The sequence below is a fragment of the Columba livia genome, chromosome 1, assembly GCF_036013475.1.
Source record: "Columba livia isolate bColLiv1 breed racing homer chromosome 1, bColLiv1.pat.W.v2, whole genome shotgun sequence".
In the NCBI taxonomy this organism is placed as follows: Eukaryota; Metazoa; Chordata; class Aves; order Columbiformes; family Columbidae; genus Columba; species Columba livia.
This window is the reverse complement of record NC_088602.1, coordinates 145,679,212-145,695,357: the sequence shown is the minus strand read 5'-3', so window position 1 is coordinate 145,695,357 and position 16,146 is coordinate 145,679,212. Positions and strand designations below refer to the sequence as shown.

The following is a 16,146-nucleotide window of genomic DNA, read 5'->3' as shown; positions in this document are numbered from 1 at the left end:
GTAGCGGGAATACTTCATTATGAAAAGGATTACTGAGTGCTGTTAACCTAAATTTGATATAACACACATGGCAAGAAACAGATTTACATTTTCCTGTTATGTTGTACCAGAAGAGTTAATTTTATTCAACGACAGGATAGCTTGAGGATCTCATACAATGAGACTCCTTAAGACCAAATGATAATGATATGCTAAGGTATTCAAAAAAGATAAGCATCCACAGGGCAGGATGTCTATTTCCATAATTTCATGCCAGAATTCTGCATTAGACATCTTTATTAAATTAATCAGGTAGAGAGGAATCTTAAAAGTCAACTCAGGGTGACATTTTCCTAAGGAAGGTTAACAGTTGAAGCAGGAAAACTTTAGAGATGGGCAGGCTGTTCCTTGAAGCCTGCCCTCTTAAAATATGAGGTTTACATTACAGGATACATATTCTCAAGCAACCTGGTTGGAAAATTCTAGTTGGATTGGACAGATGTTCCTCCTTTTTGGATAAAATGATGTCGCGGACACTCACTGTTAACAAACATGCAGATCTTGGCAATCTAAAACAAGTTTATCTTTCTGTCTTGAGTGTCTGCACTCGACAGCTTAAGGAAAAGCAAAATTGTCATACCTTGATGTGCTCAATGCCTCCCATATTCATCCAGGCCTGCGCTTGGTCTGGGTTGAGCTCCACAGCCTGTTTATAGCTCTACAAAAATATGAAATATTTTTAGGTTAAGAGTCTGACTCTTCAAGCAAAACCAGATCTGGAGAAGAAAGAGAAACAAAGTTTCCTCTCCTTCTGAATCCATTTAAAATATAATTTCAAATTCTTCTCAAATACAATGCATAAGCTGAATTTCAGTTTCTTTACAGCAGAGGCAACATAATACACTTCTTTACTGCTGAGCTCATCTTGTAGCTTTTCCCTGCCCACAGAACTGCATGAGGAGCCACATTAACCCCTGAAACCCTCTCCCTGGCACCCTGCACCACTGGGGTCTCCTGCACATCAGGGTCACTCCCTTGCCAATCTACAAGCCATGTGTGGGCTGTGATGCTCCTTATCTGCAAGGCTTTCACGTGGAGCTGGCAGCAAACTCTGGTACAACCACCTACGTGGAGGCTTCACAAGGACCTGAGGGCAGTGCTGTCCCTCCCCACTGTTTCTGTCACTGTGCATGGGACAAGAAGCAACAAGGGCCTCCTGCGCTCTGTCAAACAGCACCGTTTTTATGGTGTCACGACATGAAAGGATTCAAGTCAGGATTAGATATCTCCAGGAATATTGAGAATATTCAGAACTGTCTCAATAATATTCTGTGCTGTTATTTAACAATAAGATAATTTTAGAGCTATCAAGCATCCTGCTCCACAGGATAAACTAATCTCTCAGCTGTTAGGTAATGAGGTGAGATATAACAATGCTGTGGGCTCTCACAGGTGCCCAAGCTTCCAGCTGAGCCATCTGAAGTTGGCCGTCACCAGCAAGAGCATCTGAGAAAATCACAATCCCACCACAAATCTGTACTTAACGTCTCAGAGCCGGGAGCTCTATTTCCACACAGGAATGTGGAAAAAAGTTGCAACTAAGTCTGGCAAAGTTAGCTGCCCCATAGCTTTAGCTGTACCGCTGGTGAACTCTTGAGCTCCCAAGGCCAACAGCCAGGGTGCATGCCCCAGGGAGTATTAGATACAACAAGCTAACTCTATCTTCTAACCTATAAACTATCCATAGGGCATAGAGCAGTCATACCTCAAAAGCCTTGTCAAGGAGATTCTGTTCTCTTAGCTGGTTTCCTTTAGTAAAAAAGAGCTCTGATATGACTTTCGGATCCTTTGGTTTTAGCTGAAAAGCTTTTTCTATAGCTTCAAGTGCCTGTGAAAAAGCAAGAGGACATTGTGTTGCTGTATTCTGTGCCTTTCCAATTCTCATGTTCCCCTCACCACTAGAGCCTCCCAGTATAAGAGTCTTCTTCCTCCTTCCCTTGTTCGTCCCACACCATTAACACATGTGGAAATGAGTTTTTTAGATGCCTGTAGCTAATGGGCAGTGGGGCTGACAGCAGCAGGAGCAGTAAGTCATAAGAAAACCACACTGCTTAGCTTCAGTCCCAGTACCTAGATAAACAGGGTTTAATGAAAAAAATAAATCTACTGGATGTGCGCTAACGCACGCGATGTGTCTCTGGAGAGGTGGAGTCTAAAATGCAACCCGAGCTCTGTGTGTGAGTCCTTGGGACAAGTGTAGCCACGGTACCTTGGCATAGTGCTCCTGCTTGCTGTAGATGGCTGAAAGAAGGCGGTAGCACTCCAGACACTCCGCATCCTCGCTGAGTATATGGTTGGTCATCTTTTCGGCTTCTTTCATCCGCCCCATCATTGCTAAAACCTGAGCCTATGGAGCCGTATTATAAAGGGTTATGATCTTGAAACGCTCAGCCCTCTTTAGCACAATATGCTACACCCAGTGGCTGGTGCTGGACTCCTGCTTCTCCTGCTAGTGGCGTTAAGAGACACCTCAAGGAAAGGCAGAAGGATTGACACTTTCTAGCAAGTAAGGGGCAGGTCATATTTTCTCTGTGCCAAGTCCTTTTCAGCTGGAAAGGCAGTGTCTGAAACAAGGCTCTGACTTCAGAGCATGGAGGTAGAACCAAACTCTGAGTCTTGGGCAACATTCACTCTAACAACCAGCCCCCTCCACTTTTGCGGCCCTGCCCTGGCTGAGCTCACCCCACACTCACCAGTGCCAGTCGGATCTCTTTGTTCAAAGGCTGCAGTGATGCGGCTTCTCTGTAAACCTGCAACGCTTCTTCATACCGCCCGGTGTTGTAATACAGAGCCCCCAGTGGGGACAGGACTTCAGCCTTCCGGGATACCTTCAGTGCCCTGGAATTTGGGAAAAATAGGTGCTTCCAGGTGGTGTGGGGCTCAAAGCAGAAGAGCAAGATGTGGCTTGTTCTGGGATGGAGCAGCGAAACTCTGTAGCCTGCACGGCACACTCATCCCACCCTGGGGAGCACAACTTGAAGGTCCTCAGTGACAACCAACGATAAGACAAGGGGCAATGGGTACAAACTGGAACACAGGAGGTTCCACTTAAATATGAGAAGAAACTTCTTCACAATGAGGGTGACAGAACACTGGAACAGGCTGCCCAGGGAGGTTGTGGAGTCTCCTTCTCTGGAGTCATTCAAAACCCACCTGGACGCATTCCTGTGTAGCCTCACCTAGGTGCTCCTGCTCCAGCAGGGGGATTGGACTAGATGATCTTTTGAGGTCACTTCCAATCCTTAACATTCTGTGATTCTGTCCCGGGGATGGACAAACATTCTACCTGAGAAGGGGAGAGGGCCACCTCCAAAGCGCAATGTAAGCACGAAGCAGGGGTGGGGATGGCTGAGAGTGGCAGAACCTAGGGAATGTGAGCACAAATCTGGATGCCAAAAAGGAGGCAAAAACCCCCAACCCAGTCCATCTTGCTGCCTAGCGGGAGTCAGAGCCTGCCTAGTGGTGTGTTGCTGGCAAGGGCTGGAGTTCCTGATGGTGCAAAGGTTTTGATGCTGGGCTGTGCACAGCTATGGCTGTTAGAGGTGCAGCACCCACAGACCAGCTCTGAGCAAGGAGGGAGTCATGCTAACGACCTGCTCATGCCATCAAGAAACGTCTGACTTCTCCTTAGAGCATCTCCCAGCCACAAGCAGCAGTGGCTGGGGGCTTGGGAATGGTTCCAGGAAGCCAACTTCCCAAAAATAGACAAACAAGCACAGGTAAGTCTGGTTTCAAATGGAAGGATAAGCAAGGAGAGGAAACCCAAACATGCACAGATTCATCTATCAGAGGCTCTTTAGCAGAGACAGGTGATAGAGGGGGAGGAAGGAAACCTGTGTCTCCATTCCAAATTCTTACCGCTTGTACCAAGTTTCAGCTTCTTTGTTCTGCCCCAGGGAGCGGTGAAGCCTGCCCAGGTTCACCATGGCCACGTGGTGAGTGGGGCTCAGGCGGATGGCCTGCCTGTAGTGGGACACGGCTCGCTCAGGAAACCCTGGAGAGGAAAACAGCAATTAATATTAAACTGGTGACTCAGAAAAGTCCTGCCACAAATTCAGCACACAATAATGCTCTGGGTTTTCTTTCTATTACTCTATGCACAAAAAACATTTTAAGAAAGAAATCCTGCCTCAAGCTTTTGAGAAGAAGTGTAAGGAAAGTTGCTGTCGAAACTAAGATTTAGGCTCCAATATTCAGAGACGATCCTGAGAAACAGATTTTTCTAGGGGTGGGTTTTCACAAGTTGAGGGTACAGTCACGAGAAGAAGACTCCTGACCAAAAGCACCCTCTGATCATACAGTGGGGGGATGCAACCTCGTGCTAAGGACAGAGCCCACCCAACAGAGGGGACTGGGACATGTGTACCACCTCCTGGGGCACCATCCTTCCACCCTGGCCCACTAGAGAGACGGGCAACGGAGACAAAGAGAACAGGCCACCCAGTATTCCTCAACCACACCTGCGCTGAAAATAGTTTCAGCTCTTTCCAAACTGAGACCATTGTCTCCACCTCTGTGGTGCTGTCCCTGCTCAGTCTCTGCATCTTGCTCCACAGGACCGGGTGGAGCTGCCAGCCACCAGCTCATTCCCACCTCAGGGCAATTAAATCCCAGACCAGAGGTGTCCAGGTGCTTCTTTTGGAGCACGTAGGCACCGTCTCTGTGTTGCAGAGGAGCCATTGGGTGGCACTGCTCCGCTGTGTGAAAATGTCTACTCGTGCAAGGCCCCGCAGTCCATGACATCACCCAGCACCACAACAAAATACAACACCGTGCAAAAGGAAAGGTGCCAGACCAGTATCCTCACAAGTATATTTGTCTTTCTTTAAATAATGGCTTTCCTCAAGAAGGATCTTGCAGTGCTTTCCTCAGGCTGGGCCTGCTAACTACCTACTAAATAAATTAATGGGCACAGTGTAAAGTTTCAGCATTTCAGCAACGTGAAGATCATATTTTTAACACCAGTGCTCGTTCAACTGGTTTGCACACTCTAGACCAGATAATCTCCTGATGAAAACTGATACTCATGGAGCTTTGTCCACCACCAAAGCTTTTGAGCATTGGCATTTTTTAAGCCAATGTATTTAATCCCATTTCTAACTGGAAAGCGGAACTTGAAAACTGCCTGTGCGTGTTGGGGCACAATCTGCTGCTGTGGGAATTTTACTTTCATAGCTTCTCAGATCTTACTTGGGTTTTCCTGAGACTATCCATGCAACATAAATGTAACATGGACACTTACCCGCGTTTCCTTTGCAGAAGAGAGGAGGGATATCTGTAGTGAGATTTAGAAGCACTTAAGACTCATCAAGAGGCCAACAACATATCTTTCAGGATAGGACTCTTTTAAAACATCCAGATGTTTTTGAAAATCACATCTACAAAGCCACCTGGGATGCAGCTGGGCATGCACCTCAGTCCCTAAGGCAGGCAGTGCCCCCCCTGCTCCACACACAGGAGAAATGAGCAACGCTCAGGGAGACACATTGAGTGTCCATGACCACTGCAGAGCTGTTTAGAGTTATGGCTCCCCAGAGTTGACACTTGCTTGAGGCTTGCAGAACAAAATCCTGCAAGTTAATTGGCATGGTGCTTCACAGCAGCTCCCTGTGCCTACTGGGGAAGAGCACAGCCTGTGATGGGCTCACTACCAGCCGCTTCCTTCACGCCTTGTCATGTCACCAGGAGGGTTATTTACACATCATGCCTTAAGTATCGAAAGTCAGTGTTGGTTTTTTTTTTTCCTGTTGTTTGTGTGTAGGGAAGTGTAGGAGTAAACTAGGAAAAGTTAGTTTGACTTTGGCAGAACACACAAGTGCAAAAAATAGAAAGTGCACTGCACTGTGTTTAAACCACAATTTTTGGCAGGAACAGGGCAGTTTATCTGGGTTGGGAGGCAAAGATTAATTCAATGTCAGAGTTAAATTACTGAGGAATTTTTATTATTTGCAAGCTTGAAGTTGGCCAGGGCACAAATTCAGAACCTTGACCTCTGTCACTAATGCCACGATGCTTTTTTTGATAACAAATACTCATTTTGGCTTTGTATTTATTTTACACAGATACTACAGAAAAGCAATGGCTGAGCATAAGCTCAGAGGTAGGACAGTCAGCTGCAGACTGACAGATACCATTGTCCTTTCTTCCCAAGCACCACCAGAACTGGGCACAGTGTGAAAGTGGCAGAATGGGTAGCAACCACTTGAAGCCTACAATATTTCACCATCAAGTCTCAGCTCTGTTCTGGAGGGACTGCAGTGAGATAGTAGTTCGGTTTCCACTAGTCATTTGTCAAACTTGGTCTTGCTTATAAAGCTGTCACTAATAGGTGGCAATTACAGTGGCATTTGTTGGCGCTGTTGTTATGTGGATGCCAGGAAGTGCTTGAGTCCAGGGAAGCTGGCTGGGAACCAGACCAGAAAAGAAAGGCTTTGGATGTCACAATGGAGCTCCTGAGAATCAGTTCATCCCACAGCTACCTTACATTTTGTTTCCACAGGTGACTGTGGTTTAAAAGCCACGTTTGTTTTATAGGGATGGCAGTCAACCTTTACAGGCAAAGAGCAGCTTTGTCACCAAGTAGAGCTGCAAGTGCCCCAAAGACCAACCACAACGATCCACTTGTGTGCCTGGGATTTGGTTTGATGCTGTATGGGGATATAGCAGAAGATTTGGCGAGAAGGTTAGTTAAATGTAAATACGCTCAAGTGACTTGCACGTGTCTGTAGAAAAAGCACATACATCACACTAACTGTTTTACTGACCTTGTGTGCTTGATGGGTAGAACCTCTGTGTTAGACAACATAGGCCTGTGGGAAACCCTAGGCACCTTATCACTATGTCTGAGATTCCTGCTTTGTTGTGAGAAAGAGCAGGAGGCTGCGCCGGCCTGAAGCCTTGAAATACAGGAGAGCTCAGCAGGACCACTGATCTTCCAGCAGGGCTGAACTGACCAGCGCCTGCGTCCCCGCTTATGTCACCTCTGCCTGGGAGCTCAGGTGTGGCTTTGGAGATCCCCCAGTAGAGAGGTAACTAAAATAAAATTTGCTCATTGCAATGCATTCGTGGCCTCTGGCTCTTCTCGAGACGTGCCTGTGTACGTGTACACAGATGCGGCCACGCTTTCCTGTAGAAAGGGCAGTATTGTCAGGGTGGTGCCCAGCTCAAATGGAAGAGGACAACTGCCTGTGCAAAGATGGTGAGAGACACTGAAGGAAACAGCCAGGTTGAATGCCACTGCTGCACAGTGCCTGCATTGATTACAAATTTCAGTACACTGTGCCATCTCAGCAGTGCAGGGATACTTATTTCCAAGCTACAGTGGAGACACATCTATTGCTTTGGAAGCTTTTGACACCCTTTTAGATGTCTACTGCGGAATAAAACAAATCAAAGTAAATAAGGCAGAGGGGGAAAACCCCTCCCCCTCACTTACCGGTATCAACCAAGAAAACACCGAAGTTGTTATGCAGATCGGAGCTCTCTGGACAATTTTCTATGCCAGCCTTATAGACCTCCTCTGCTTCCTTCAGCCGTTCCTTAAAAGAGAAGGAGATTTCTTACTGGTGGCAGAAAGTGTGCCAGTACCATTTGCCACATATCTGCATTTTGTGACAACTCCCTTGCTGCACAGGGAGCTCAGGGAACCCATCTCGCCTTCTACAAGGCCAAAATTTCACCCCACAGCATGGATGTGATAAAGGTGCTGTCTGGTATCCCAGAGCAATTCAGACAGCTTTCCCCCATATGTTTGCAATTGGAGCTACCTATGAAACAAAAATAACAGCTGGAAAAGGTGGCTCCTGTGCAATGTCAGCGAGGCACAGCTGGGAACGCACCCAGCTGGGAAACACGCAGTGACAGGGGTCGTCTTGGCTCTGTTGAGAAATGTCTGTCATCTGGGAGCTGACAAATTTTAATTTATTTGTTTAATGAGCATCTTGCTGGCTAACTTTTTCCCTCTGGTCTGGAGCTCTGCTGTTTGTTCCCTAAGCGGTGGGGAAAATAGAAGGAACAAAAGCTTGGTGTGTGTGCTGGCTGGGGGATGAGGAGCTCATGCAAAGGGATGAGGGGAGCTAGAGAAGGATGGGGGCAATGAGAGAGCCGGGAAAATCTGACAGATTCACATTAAAACCAGGCATTGTAAATGCCTGGATGGAGCTCACTGGTATGGATGGGATGTGCCACCATGCTGATTCGCAGATGTGCTGAGCCCTTACATTTTGCATAGATTTCAAGGTTTGTTGGTGCCAAGCATTTCTGAAAAATATAGATCTTTACTTCAGGAACGCTCTGCCTACAGAAAGTGCCACACTGGCTGGGCTCTGCTAGCCTGAGCTATGGACAGCCGGGTCCTGAAACAAAAATAAGGTATCTTGTTTGAATCAAAGAGCAATTTAATAAGGTTTCCGTGTCCCTCCAGCCAGCCAGTGCATGCTCCCTGCCTGCATGCTCCCTAGCATGGATTATCATGGTCTTCCTCCCCTCCAAACCTCAGAGCTTTGCTGTTGGGTGTATTTAGGGAAAAGGCTGCTCACAGCAGACAAGCTGAGGGGTGCAGAGGGGTGTCAGGCAAGCCCCCAGCACCAAAGATGCTTTTTCCAACTCTTGCCCTTCTGTGGAGCGATGCAGCCCCATGGCAACAAACCCCATGGCCTTCTGAGGAAGCTGCCAAGCGAAATCAGCTGTCTGGGTCTCCCATGAGGAAATTCCAAACCCACTAAGGCTGATCTCCTGCTCAGGAGCTGAATCCACGTTGAAATGAGAGGCAGGTCCATTCCCAGCTACGGACTCTCCTTAAATCCTGCAAATCCCAGAGCCTGCGGGGCTTTCTCTAGATTTAAAGGGTGCACCTGACGGCAGCTTTTGCTCTGCAGCTGCTCAAATGTGTGGACTTCTTTCTCACCTCCTATTTCAGGACTGGAGAGCTGGAATTAATCGCATTGGAAGAGGATGACTTGATGAAAGCACACGGTTTGCCATGGTTAAATGCCTTCACATTTACATGATAAAGGTCAGCCAGCAGAAAAGATAGTATGTGATAAAACACAGAAACACACTTTTAAAAAGTGCTTAAGTTTCAATATTTTGGATATATTTATGTGAATTTGACATCACTATCCTGTGGGGTCAGGAAAAGTGTCAGAGTTCACTAAAATGAAGAGCAATTTTTTGAGAAAATATCTGTGTCACCAATGCATTAACAAGCATACTTTCAAATATTTCTGTATTAGTTTCTTTTCCTTTTATTTTAATTTTCAGCAGAGGAATGTGGCTTTGTGTGCAAGTGTGGCTTTATGTTAGCTTTCTTCATTTTATTTACTGATCATAAACCTGATCTTTAAAGGAAGGAAGGACTGTGTTAAACTGGATTAGCAGTGTCCCCTGTCAAAACATTCACATCCACTGATACTGAGCACTTTTAGCACTTTTATCATGGCTGCATTGCTTTTTTGGCACCTAATATCCTGACCCTGCATGCCTCAGGCTCAGCACAGAGTCTGGGATGATTTCTTTAACAAAGTGTTCGCTTTAAGCACAGTCAGAAATAGGGAAGGATGGGCTCAGCTTCTTGTGCCAGAGCTTTCTCCCTCACAGCCTCTCCTCTTCTCCTGAGAAATGCTGTAAGTTCATCAAGGCTCGAGTCTTATTAACACTTAATAATGCCACTCCCAGACCTTCATGAAACATTAATCAAGCTCACAAAATTGAGGAGATTGGCTTAAAAAATGTATGAGATTTTTATGATATTAAAAAAATTATGCATGTGAGGATCTCTCAGTTGAACTCCAGGGTTTTTAAGTCTGTTTTTTTATGGCTCAGTTTTTCAGTGTGGTTATGCCTGAGTAGGCTCTCCTCTGCAGCTAAGCGGGTTAAAAAGTTTCCTTTTCTTAGTGTGGGCTGATATTATTACACACACACACACACACACACACACACAATCACTTAAAGCCAGGAACCAGGACCTGAAAAGAGGCATCAAGTAGCACGAGATGGCTTATGAAGCTGCAAGAGCTGGAAAGAAGATGCTGTTCAAATACATCAGAGTAAATCCTGGGGAAGCAGTGCTACAGGAGTGGGCAACATCAAACAAAAATGTCTGATTTCTCACATTAGCACCACTGCAGTGAGCATGGAAAACAATGATACATAACAACTGAGTTATGACATCAAGTTATGATATCAAAAGCAGTAAGAAGGGCAAGCATTAATAAAAGGCACAAGCAAGTCAAACTGTTTTATACAATGTGAGGATTTTTTTTTTCCATGTCTCAACTCTGGCTTCACAGTCAACTATCACAGAGAGAAAAGGAGCTGCAGGCTAATTCCCCAGTGCATGAGACATTCCTCTCAGCAGCAATTTTTACAGCCACAGAATCACAGAATGTTAGGGATTGGAAGGGAGGAAAGGACCCATAAGCCACACTTTGGATTCATTGTCTTTAAGACTGGGGGGAACATGCTGTGCGGGACCCACCAAGGCAATCCCGGTGCTAATTCACTGAGCTGCGCCCACCCATTTGCCCCCTTCTTAGCCTCAGTGGAAAGCTGTAAGAGCAGCAGCTTGTCATGGGCATGGTCACTTCACACAAGTTGTTTTAATCTGCCACTGACGGCACTTCAGCCCCTTTCTATCGCATCCCAGCAAGAGAGAGGCAGTTCGTGCTCCCTGCCCCAAATCTCCACAGCGATGCCATCCGTGCGGCCCACTGCATGCTGCCTGGCATCGCAGACACCCCTGCAGCTGTGAGACAGACTATAGGCCAGAAGCGGACAGAAATACGGGTCTGAAACTTCTAACCATTTTAGGCACTGTTGCTTGGACAAAGCGGAAAACCCCGAACTGAAAAATGGGGTCCTGTCACCAGCCTTTGGGCTGAAGATGCCAAAAACTTCTGCCCGTACCCCTCCAGGAAGCGCACAGCATTAGGGTGCGATTCTGCAGCCCGTAGCCATGGGCAGCAGCACCTATTTGTAGGACAACCCCTACTGCGTTCACTAAGACGGGTGCACGAGGCAGGAGATGCACAACCAGGTAGCCGTCCGCTGTGGCTGGACATGAGAAGGTGTTAAAAGCCTCCAGGAAATGGCTATTTTCTAAGGAAATTGTACTAACTATCTTTTTTCCCTACCGCTTCCTCAAGTCACAAGATGAACAACCTGTAAGTAAAAGTAGATAAATTACTGCTGGTCTTACTAATGGCATTTGCTTTGGGCAGAAGGCCTCGGGAGTCTGTAATGGCTTTATTGCTCTGTTGACCTTACAATCAATGGTTCTAATTAATAATTTCAATGAATATTAAAACCAGGTATTTCTGCAGAGGACTCATTTCCTGTACTTGCAGGAGACTCTTCCTTGACAGGCTTATTCGAAATACAGTTCCCATTCAATAAAGTGGTTCTTTCAATTCATACACTACATTTCTAGATCCCTGCAGCTGATATTAATAATATTCAAATGTTTGAAAGCCACTTGAAATAAAATTGCACATCTTCCAGTAACCCATATATATCATAGGTTAATTTTGCAGAGTGCCTACATCATTACAGAAGTCTAAACCAGAACAAGACCTTCACTTATAGTTTTGCTGAAATGTATCCCCTTCCAAGGAGAAGATTTCGCCAGCCAGATTAATGGGAAACCATGAAAGATGATACTTCTTTGCTTTGTCTGTATTTGCATTTGGCAACCTTTTAAGAAACCTGTAGCACTCTGTGCTATGGAACAGTTAGATTTGAAACCTGGAGAGATAAAAATCAGTTTTCAAAAGGTTTGCAGATGCGTGCTGGAGCTGTGCCGTTATGAGGACCTCATCACCCACCCCCATGCCCCCAGAATGGGGCCACTGGTTTTGGCCACAGTCCATGGGAGCAATGCCCAAAGCACAGCATCCCTCATCTGCTGCTACAGGCACAGAGAAAAGCGGGGCTTGGTTGTCTTGACATGGGCACCCATGATCCCTGGCTGCTGCTTCTGAACTCAAGAATTTTGTGCCTCAATTTCCCTTTTCCTCTGCACGGACAATATTTCACCTCACAGGGACCTTGTAGAAATAAATTACCTAACTACAGAGAGTAGAGAGAACCCCAAGTAATGAGCACGGGGAACAAGCCGGAGAGGAAATGAGTAATCCTGCCTTCAGAGTGCAGCCTGGGCTGTGTGCAGTAAATAACGCCTGGGGGCACATATTGAACAATGAGGTTAAATAAAATAGTGAACAGCTGCTCATTAAGAGCAACATGAAGCTGGCGAGCCTTCACACCCTGTGTATGTGATCATCTACCACGGTAACTAACGGCCATAACCTGATGTGTGCATGCAAGGAGCAGAATTCGGGCTGCGGAGGCCACCTTGTTTCAGACATTTCCTAGCTTTGGAGTGATTTATTACAAAATCTCAAGGTTATCTACGTAGGCGTGTGTGTATGAGAGGGAAGCGCTCGCCTATTCTACTGTCACAACATTCCAAGTGCGATGGATTAAGACCTCGTCATAGACGCAGGGAGCTGCAAGAGAGGGGTATTTACTCACAGCTTCAACAGTGATTTAATTCAGAGCCACACCATGTGGGTGTAATTACTCACTGTGAACAAGTCGCTTCCTATCCTGGAAAACTCATCTCTAAAGCAGCCCGAGAGCTGTCTGCAGACAGCCACAGATCCACACTTGCTGTCACTGCACACATGCGAGGCGAGGGTGCTCCCCAGCCCCGCGATGCACGGGATGTGTCATGGATGCTGCAGCAGTGCCTGCACCCTGCAGAAGGCACAGGAACTCGGGCCATGCCTGTTACCTGTTCGGCCAGCAGTGAGGCCAGGCTTGAGTAAGCATCTGCGAACTCTGGGCCGTATTTAATGGAGTCCCGCAGCAAGATTGCGGCTTCCTCCTTCTTCCCTTGGGACCTGCAGCACAGGGAAGGAGGGAGAAAAAAGAAAGAACAGTTCCTGTAAGCGCATATTTAGGTCATCCCACTGATTTAACTGCTTTAAAGACATGTGAAAGTCCTTAGCTTTACCTTTTCAACAAAAGACTAAATTATTCACTCGTGCCTCCTCTCCATGGCATGTATACCCAGCATCTCCTCAGCCCATCACTGTTTCCATACGTTATTCCCAGGAGCTGGGAGGACACTGGCTTTAATGAATCCACTGTTTGGTCTGCTACAAAACACACCCAAAATAGCACATTCCTCAGCCCTGCACACTGAAGGGTGAAAGTATTGTATTTTGGCTACAATGCAACCAGTACAGGGCACATGCTCTGACTGTTGAGTCACAACAACTAGGTTTTTGTAAACTTCTCCAATCATACTCTACATCTCCTCTCAGTATTTCTATTTATGGCAAATACATCACCTTCTGCATCATTCATCCGGTCAGGAGTTAAAGATACATGAAGGACAAGATAGCAAAAGTGTCCCCAGGTACGAAGTACTGCACAAGACCCTCCCAGAGATGTCCTTGGGAAGTTGTGTGGCCTATGGGCATGATGCTGTTGGGGTAACACCGCGTTTGCAGTCAGCTTCTGAAGGTCTGGCCCCAGTCACGTCACTGAGGCACTGACTGACCTGGGAACAGGACATTTACTCTCACTTCGGTAGGTTGTCGACACCAAAACATCTGCATTTTCCTAAAAAAAACCCACCTCAAAGTCTTTGCATGTTCCTAGACAAGGAGTGCTGTTACATATCTACTTACTGAAATTAACACTTTGAAATTCATATATTGCTAAGTTAAATCTGCCTAGGATGTCTAAATAATTCCTTAGCAAGTTGATCATTAGGCTAGAGCAGTCTGTTCTACAAATCCTAAGGATTATGAACAAAGTTAGTTGAGAGATGTCTATGCTGATGAGCTAGACTTTTTTTAACAGCATTTTTCTGTGTTTACTGCCTTGGAAAAAGGAAAAGGTTTCCTGAACAAAAATCTAAGCATGTTTATTTATTTGAGCTACAATTTCTCTAGTATCACACTGTATTTCTTTCCTTAGGAAAATGAGAAGGTTTCCTGAACAAACATCTAAGGATGCTTAGCTGGGCTGGAACAACATTCTCCTTATGTTGGGTGTACAAAGAATATGAATAGCAGTGCTTACAAAAAGAAACAAAGGGCTCTGGGACACAGAAAACATGGGAACACCTTGCCACTTTGGCCTTAGATTTCATCTGAGTGACATGGTCAAGTAACCAGATCTTGTTTATAAGGTGCAAATTTCAGCTGATAATATATGTGGCTTTGCAGATATTTTCCCTTTCTAGTTGTGTAACTGGAAGAATATTTTGCCTGTGCATTAAGCTAAGTAAAACCAGTTGTGCTGGTCTTTTTCTTCTTCCAGTGGTGTTCCATATAAATTACACGAATGAAGCAAAACCAAATAAAGAACCACTTTTCTCCTACACTAATTAAAGACTAGCTAGCTTGTCAATTTATAAAACTTTTGGATCCCTTGGCTGGAGTTTCATGACACATTTTTATAAATCAAAACCAGATGACTGCTTTATAAAGGTATTGATGTTTGGCAAAAAAAATGTAGGAAATGCCAGCTACAGAAATAAAAGGATTAAGTGATCCACTCAGCAGTAGTAAAAGCTCCCATTAACCACAAGCATGCACTCTGAACATGGGGCAGCCCTCTTGATTACTCTTTTATTTCAAAATGGCTTTTTTTTTTCTTTTGATCCAAGAACAATGTTTGTCTCCTGAAAGTGGGGGCAGAGAGGGAAAGATTATGGTGTCTTTTTATAGGACAGACTGAATTACATTGAAAAAAGCAGATCCAGTAGTTTCTCAGAGGGCTCAGGCCTGCGAGATACCAAGCGCTCTGCCCGAGCACTTAAACGCGTACTTAACTTTTATGTATGCAAGTTGAAAATTAATTACCAGCTGAAGTGCTTTCCTGGATCAAGGCCAATGTGTTGCAAGATTGAGGCCGTTGCTTATATAAATCTCCTGCAATTTGGGAGAGCGCAGAGCATTGGAAGAACAGTCCAATACACTAATTTACCGTAAACTGGGGATCTAGAGTAGGAAAAGCTAGGTAACGTGTACCTTCGCTACGACAGAGAGAGGAACAACTTCAACTGACACATGGAGTCTATGATCACTTAATCCAATTTTTCCCCAAATTCTGTTGCCTTGCAATGCCCTCTCTTGACTCCGTCTTGAGCTCCCAGCCTTCCCTCTACAACCAGCGTGCTCGAGCTGAGGGCAAGAACAGCTCTTTCCACGAGAAGCATCCCTTCCATATTTTTGCGAGTGCCCCGCAGTTGGACAAGCATCAGCCAAAACCACCCTGCAGAAGTCTGGCGTTGCACGGGGCTGTGTGTGGGCTGTTAGCGCTGAAGCAAATTTCATTTGCAACAGAAAGAGCAACCTAGGAATTAAAGCTCGAGAGGACTTTTTAACTTTCAAGATTTGCTTTGTTTTGTGACGTTAGTTTGGCTGCATTAAAAGCAGAAACACAGAACTCAACAAGGGCTCCGCAGCTGCTCTGAACATCTCATCTTGGTTTCACACCACAATCCAAGGGGAGCTTGCAGTGTCTAAGACTGCCTGTCTGAAAGGAAGCCTCTAAGCCTATTCGATTCCCTGGTTTAAAAGGGATTCAGATAATTTAGATGCACACCTTTGCCATTCATCTATACCAAAGTGGGGGAGCAGGCAATACACTGCAAGGCAGGGCTGCTTTTCAGAGGGACCATGTCGGGGATTGGCTCAAGGAGCACGGACATGAGTCCACCAAGCAACTGTACGAGCAGAGCCCATTTTAGTTGACATAAGTAGGCCTTAGTTAGCTTGTCTATTAGGCCGTGGGAAAAGGGGGGAACAGAAAAGTACTAACTAAGGCAGGGTCAGGATATTTTTGAAGAGATAAGAGTCAGAAGAATGTGGGATGCGCATAGCTAGCTAAACCCAAGTAGGTGGAGTAAGTAAATGTGCTTAGCCTATTAGATAGAGACAAGTATGCATAATTATGGTATTTGGTATAAATGCACGCTATCTCGGGCAATAAAGTTGAAGTATGCTTTATCACTCATATTGAGTCGGCTGCATTTCTTCCTCCGTCCGCTCGGGTCTGGAACTCTGATGGGATTTCTCTCTGCAGGAC

General features: G+C 45.7%; 1 protein-coding gene across 1 annotated transcript in view; it reads right to left on the bottom strand.

The window, feature by feature from the left end:
- Nucleotides 1-16,146, bottom strand: part of TMTC1 (transmembrane O-mannosyltransferase targeting cadherins 1) — a 150,405-nt gene that overhangs the window by 5,358 nt on the left and 128,901 nt on the right. Inside the window, exons 13-19 of the mRNA XM_005500319.3 lie at nt 12,833-12,941; nt 7,475-7,577; nt 3,898-4,033; nt 2,733-2,877; nt 2,249-2,386; nt 1,745-1,867; nt 620-697 (exon numbers count right to left, since the gene is read on the bottom strand). Of these exons, the coding sequence (XP_005500376.2) occupies nt 620-697; nt 1,745-1,867; nt 2,249-2,386; nt 2,733-2,877; nt 3,898-4,033; nt 7,475-7,577; nt 12,833-12,941 (832 nt within the window). The remainder of the gene's footprint in view (nt 1-619; nt 698-1,744; nt 1,868-2,248; nt 2,387-2,732; nt 2,878-3,897; nt 4,034-7,474; nt 7,578-12,832; nt 12,942-16,146) is intronic.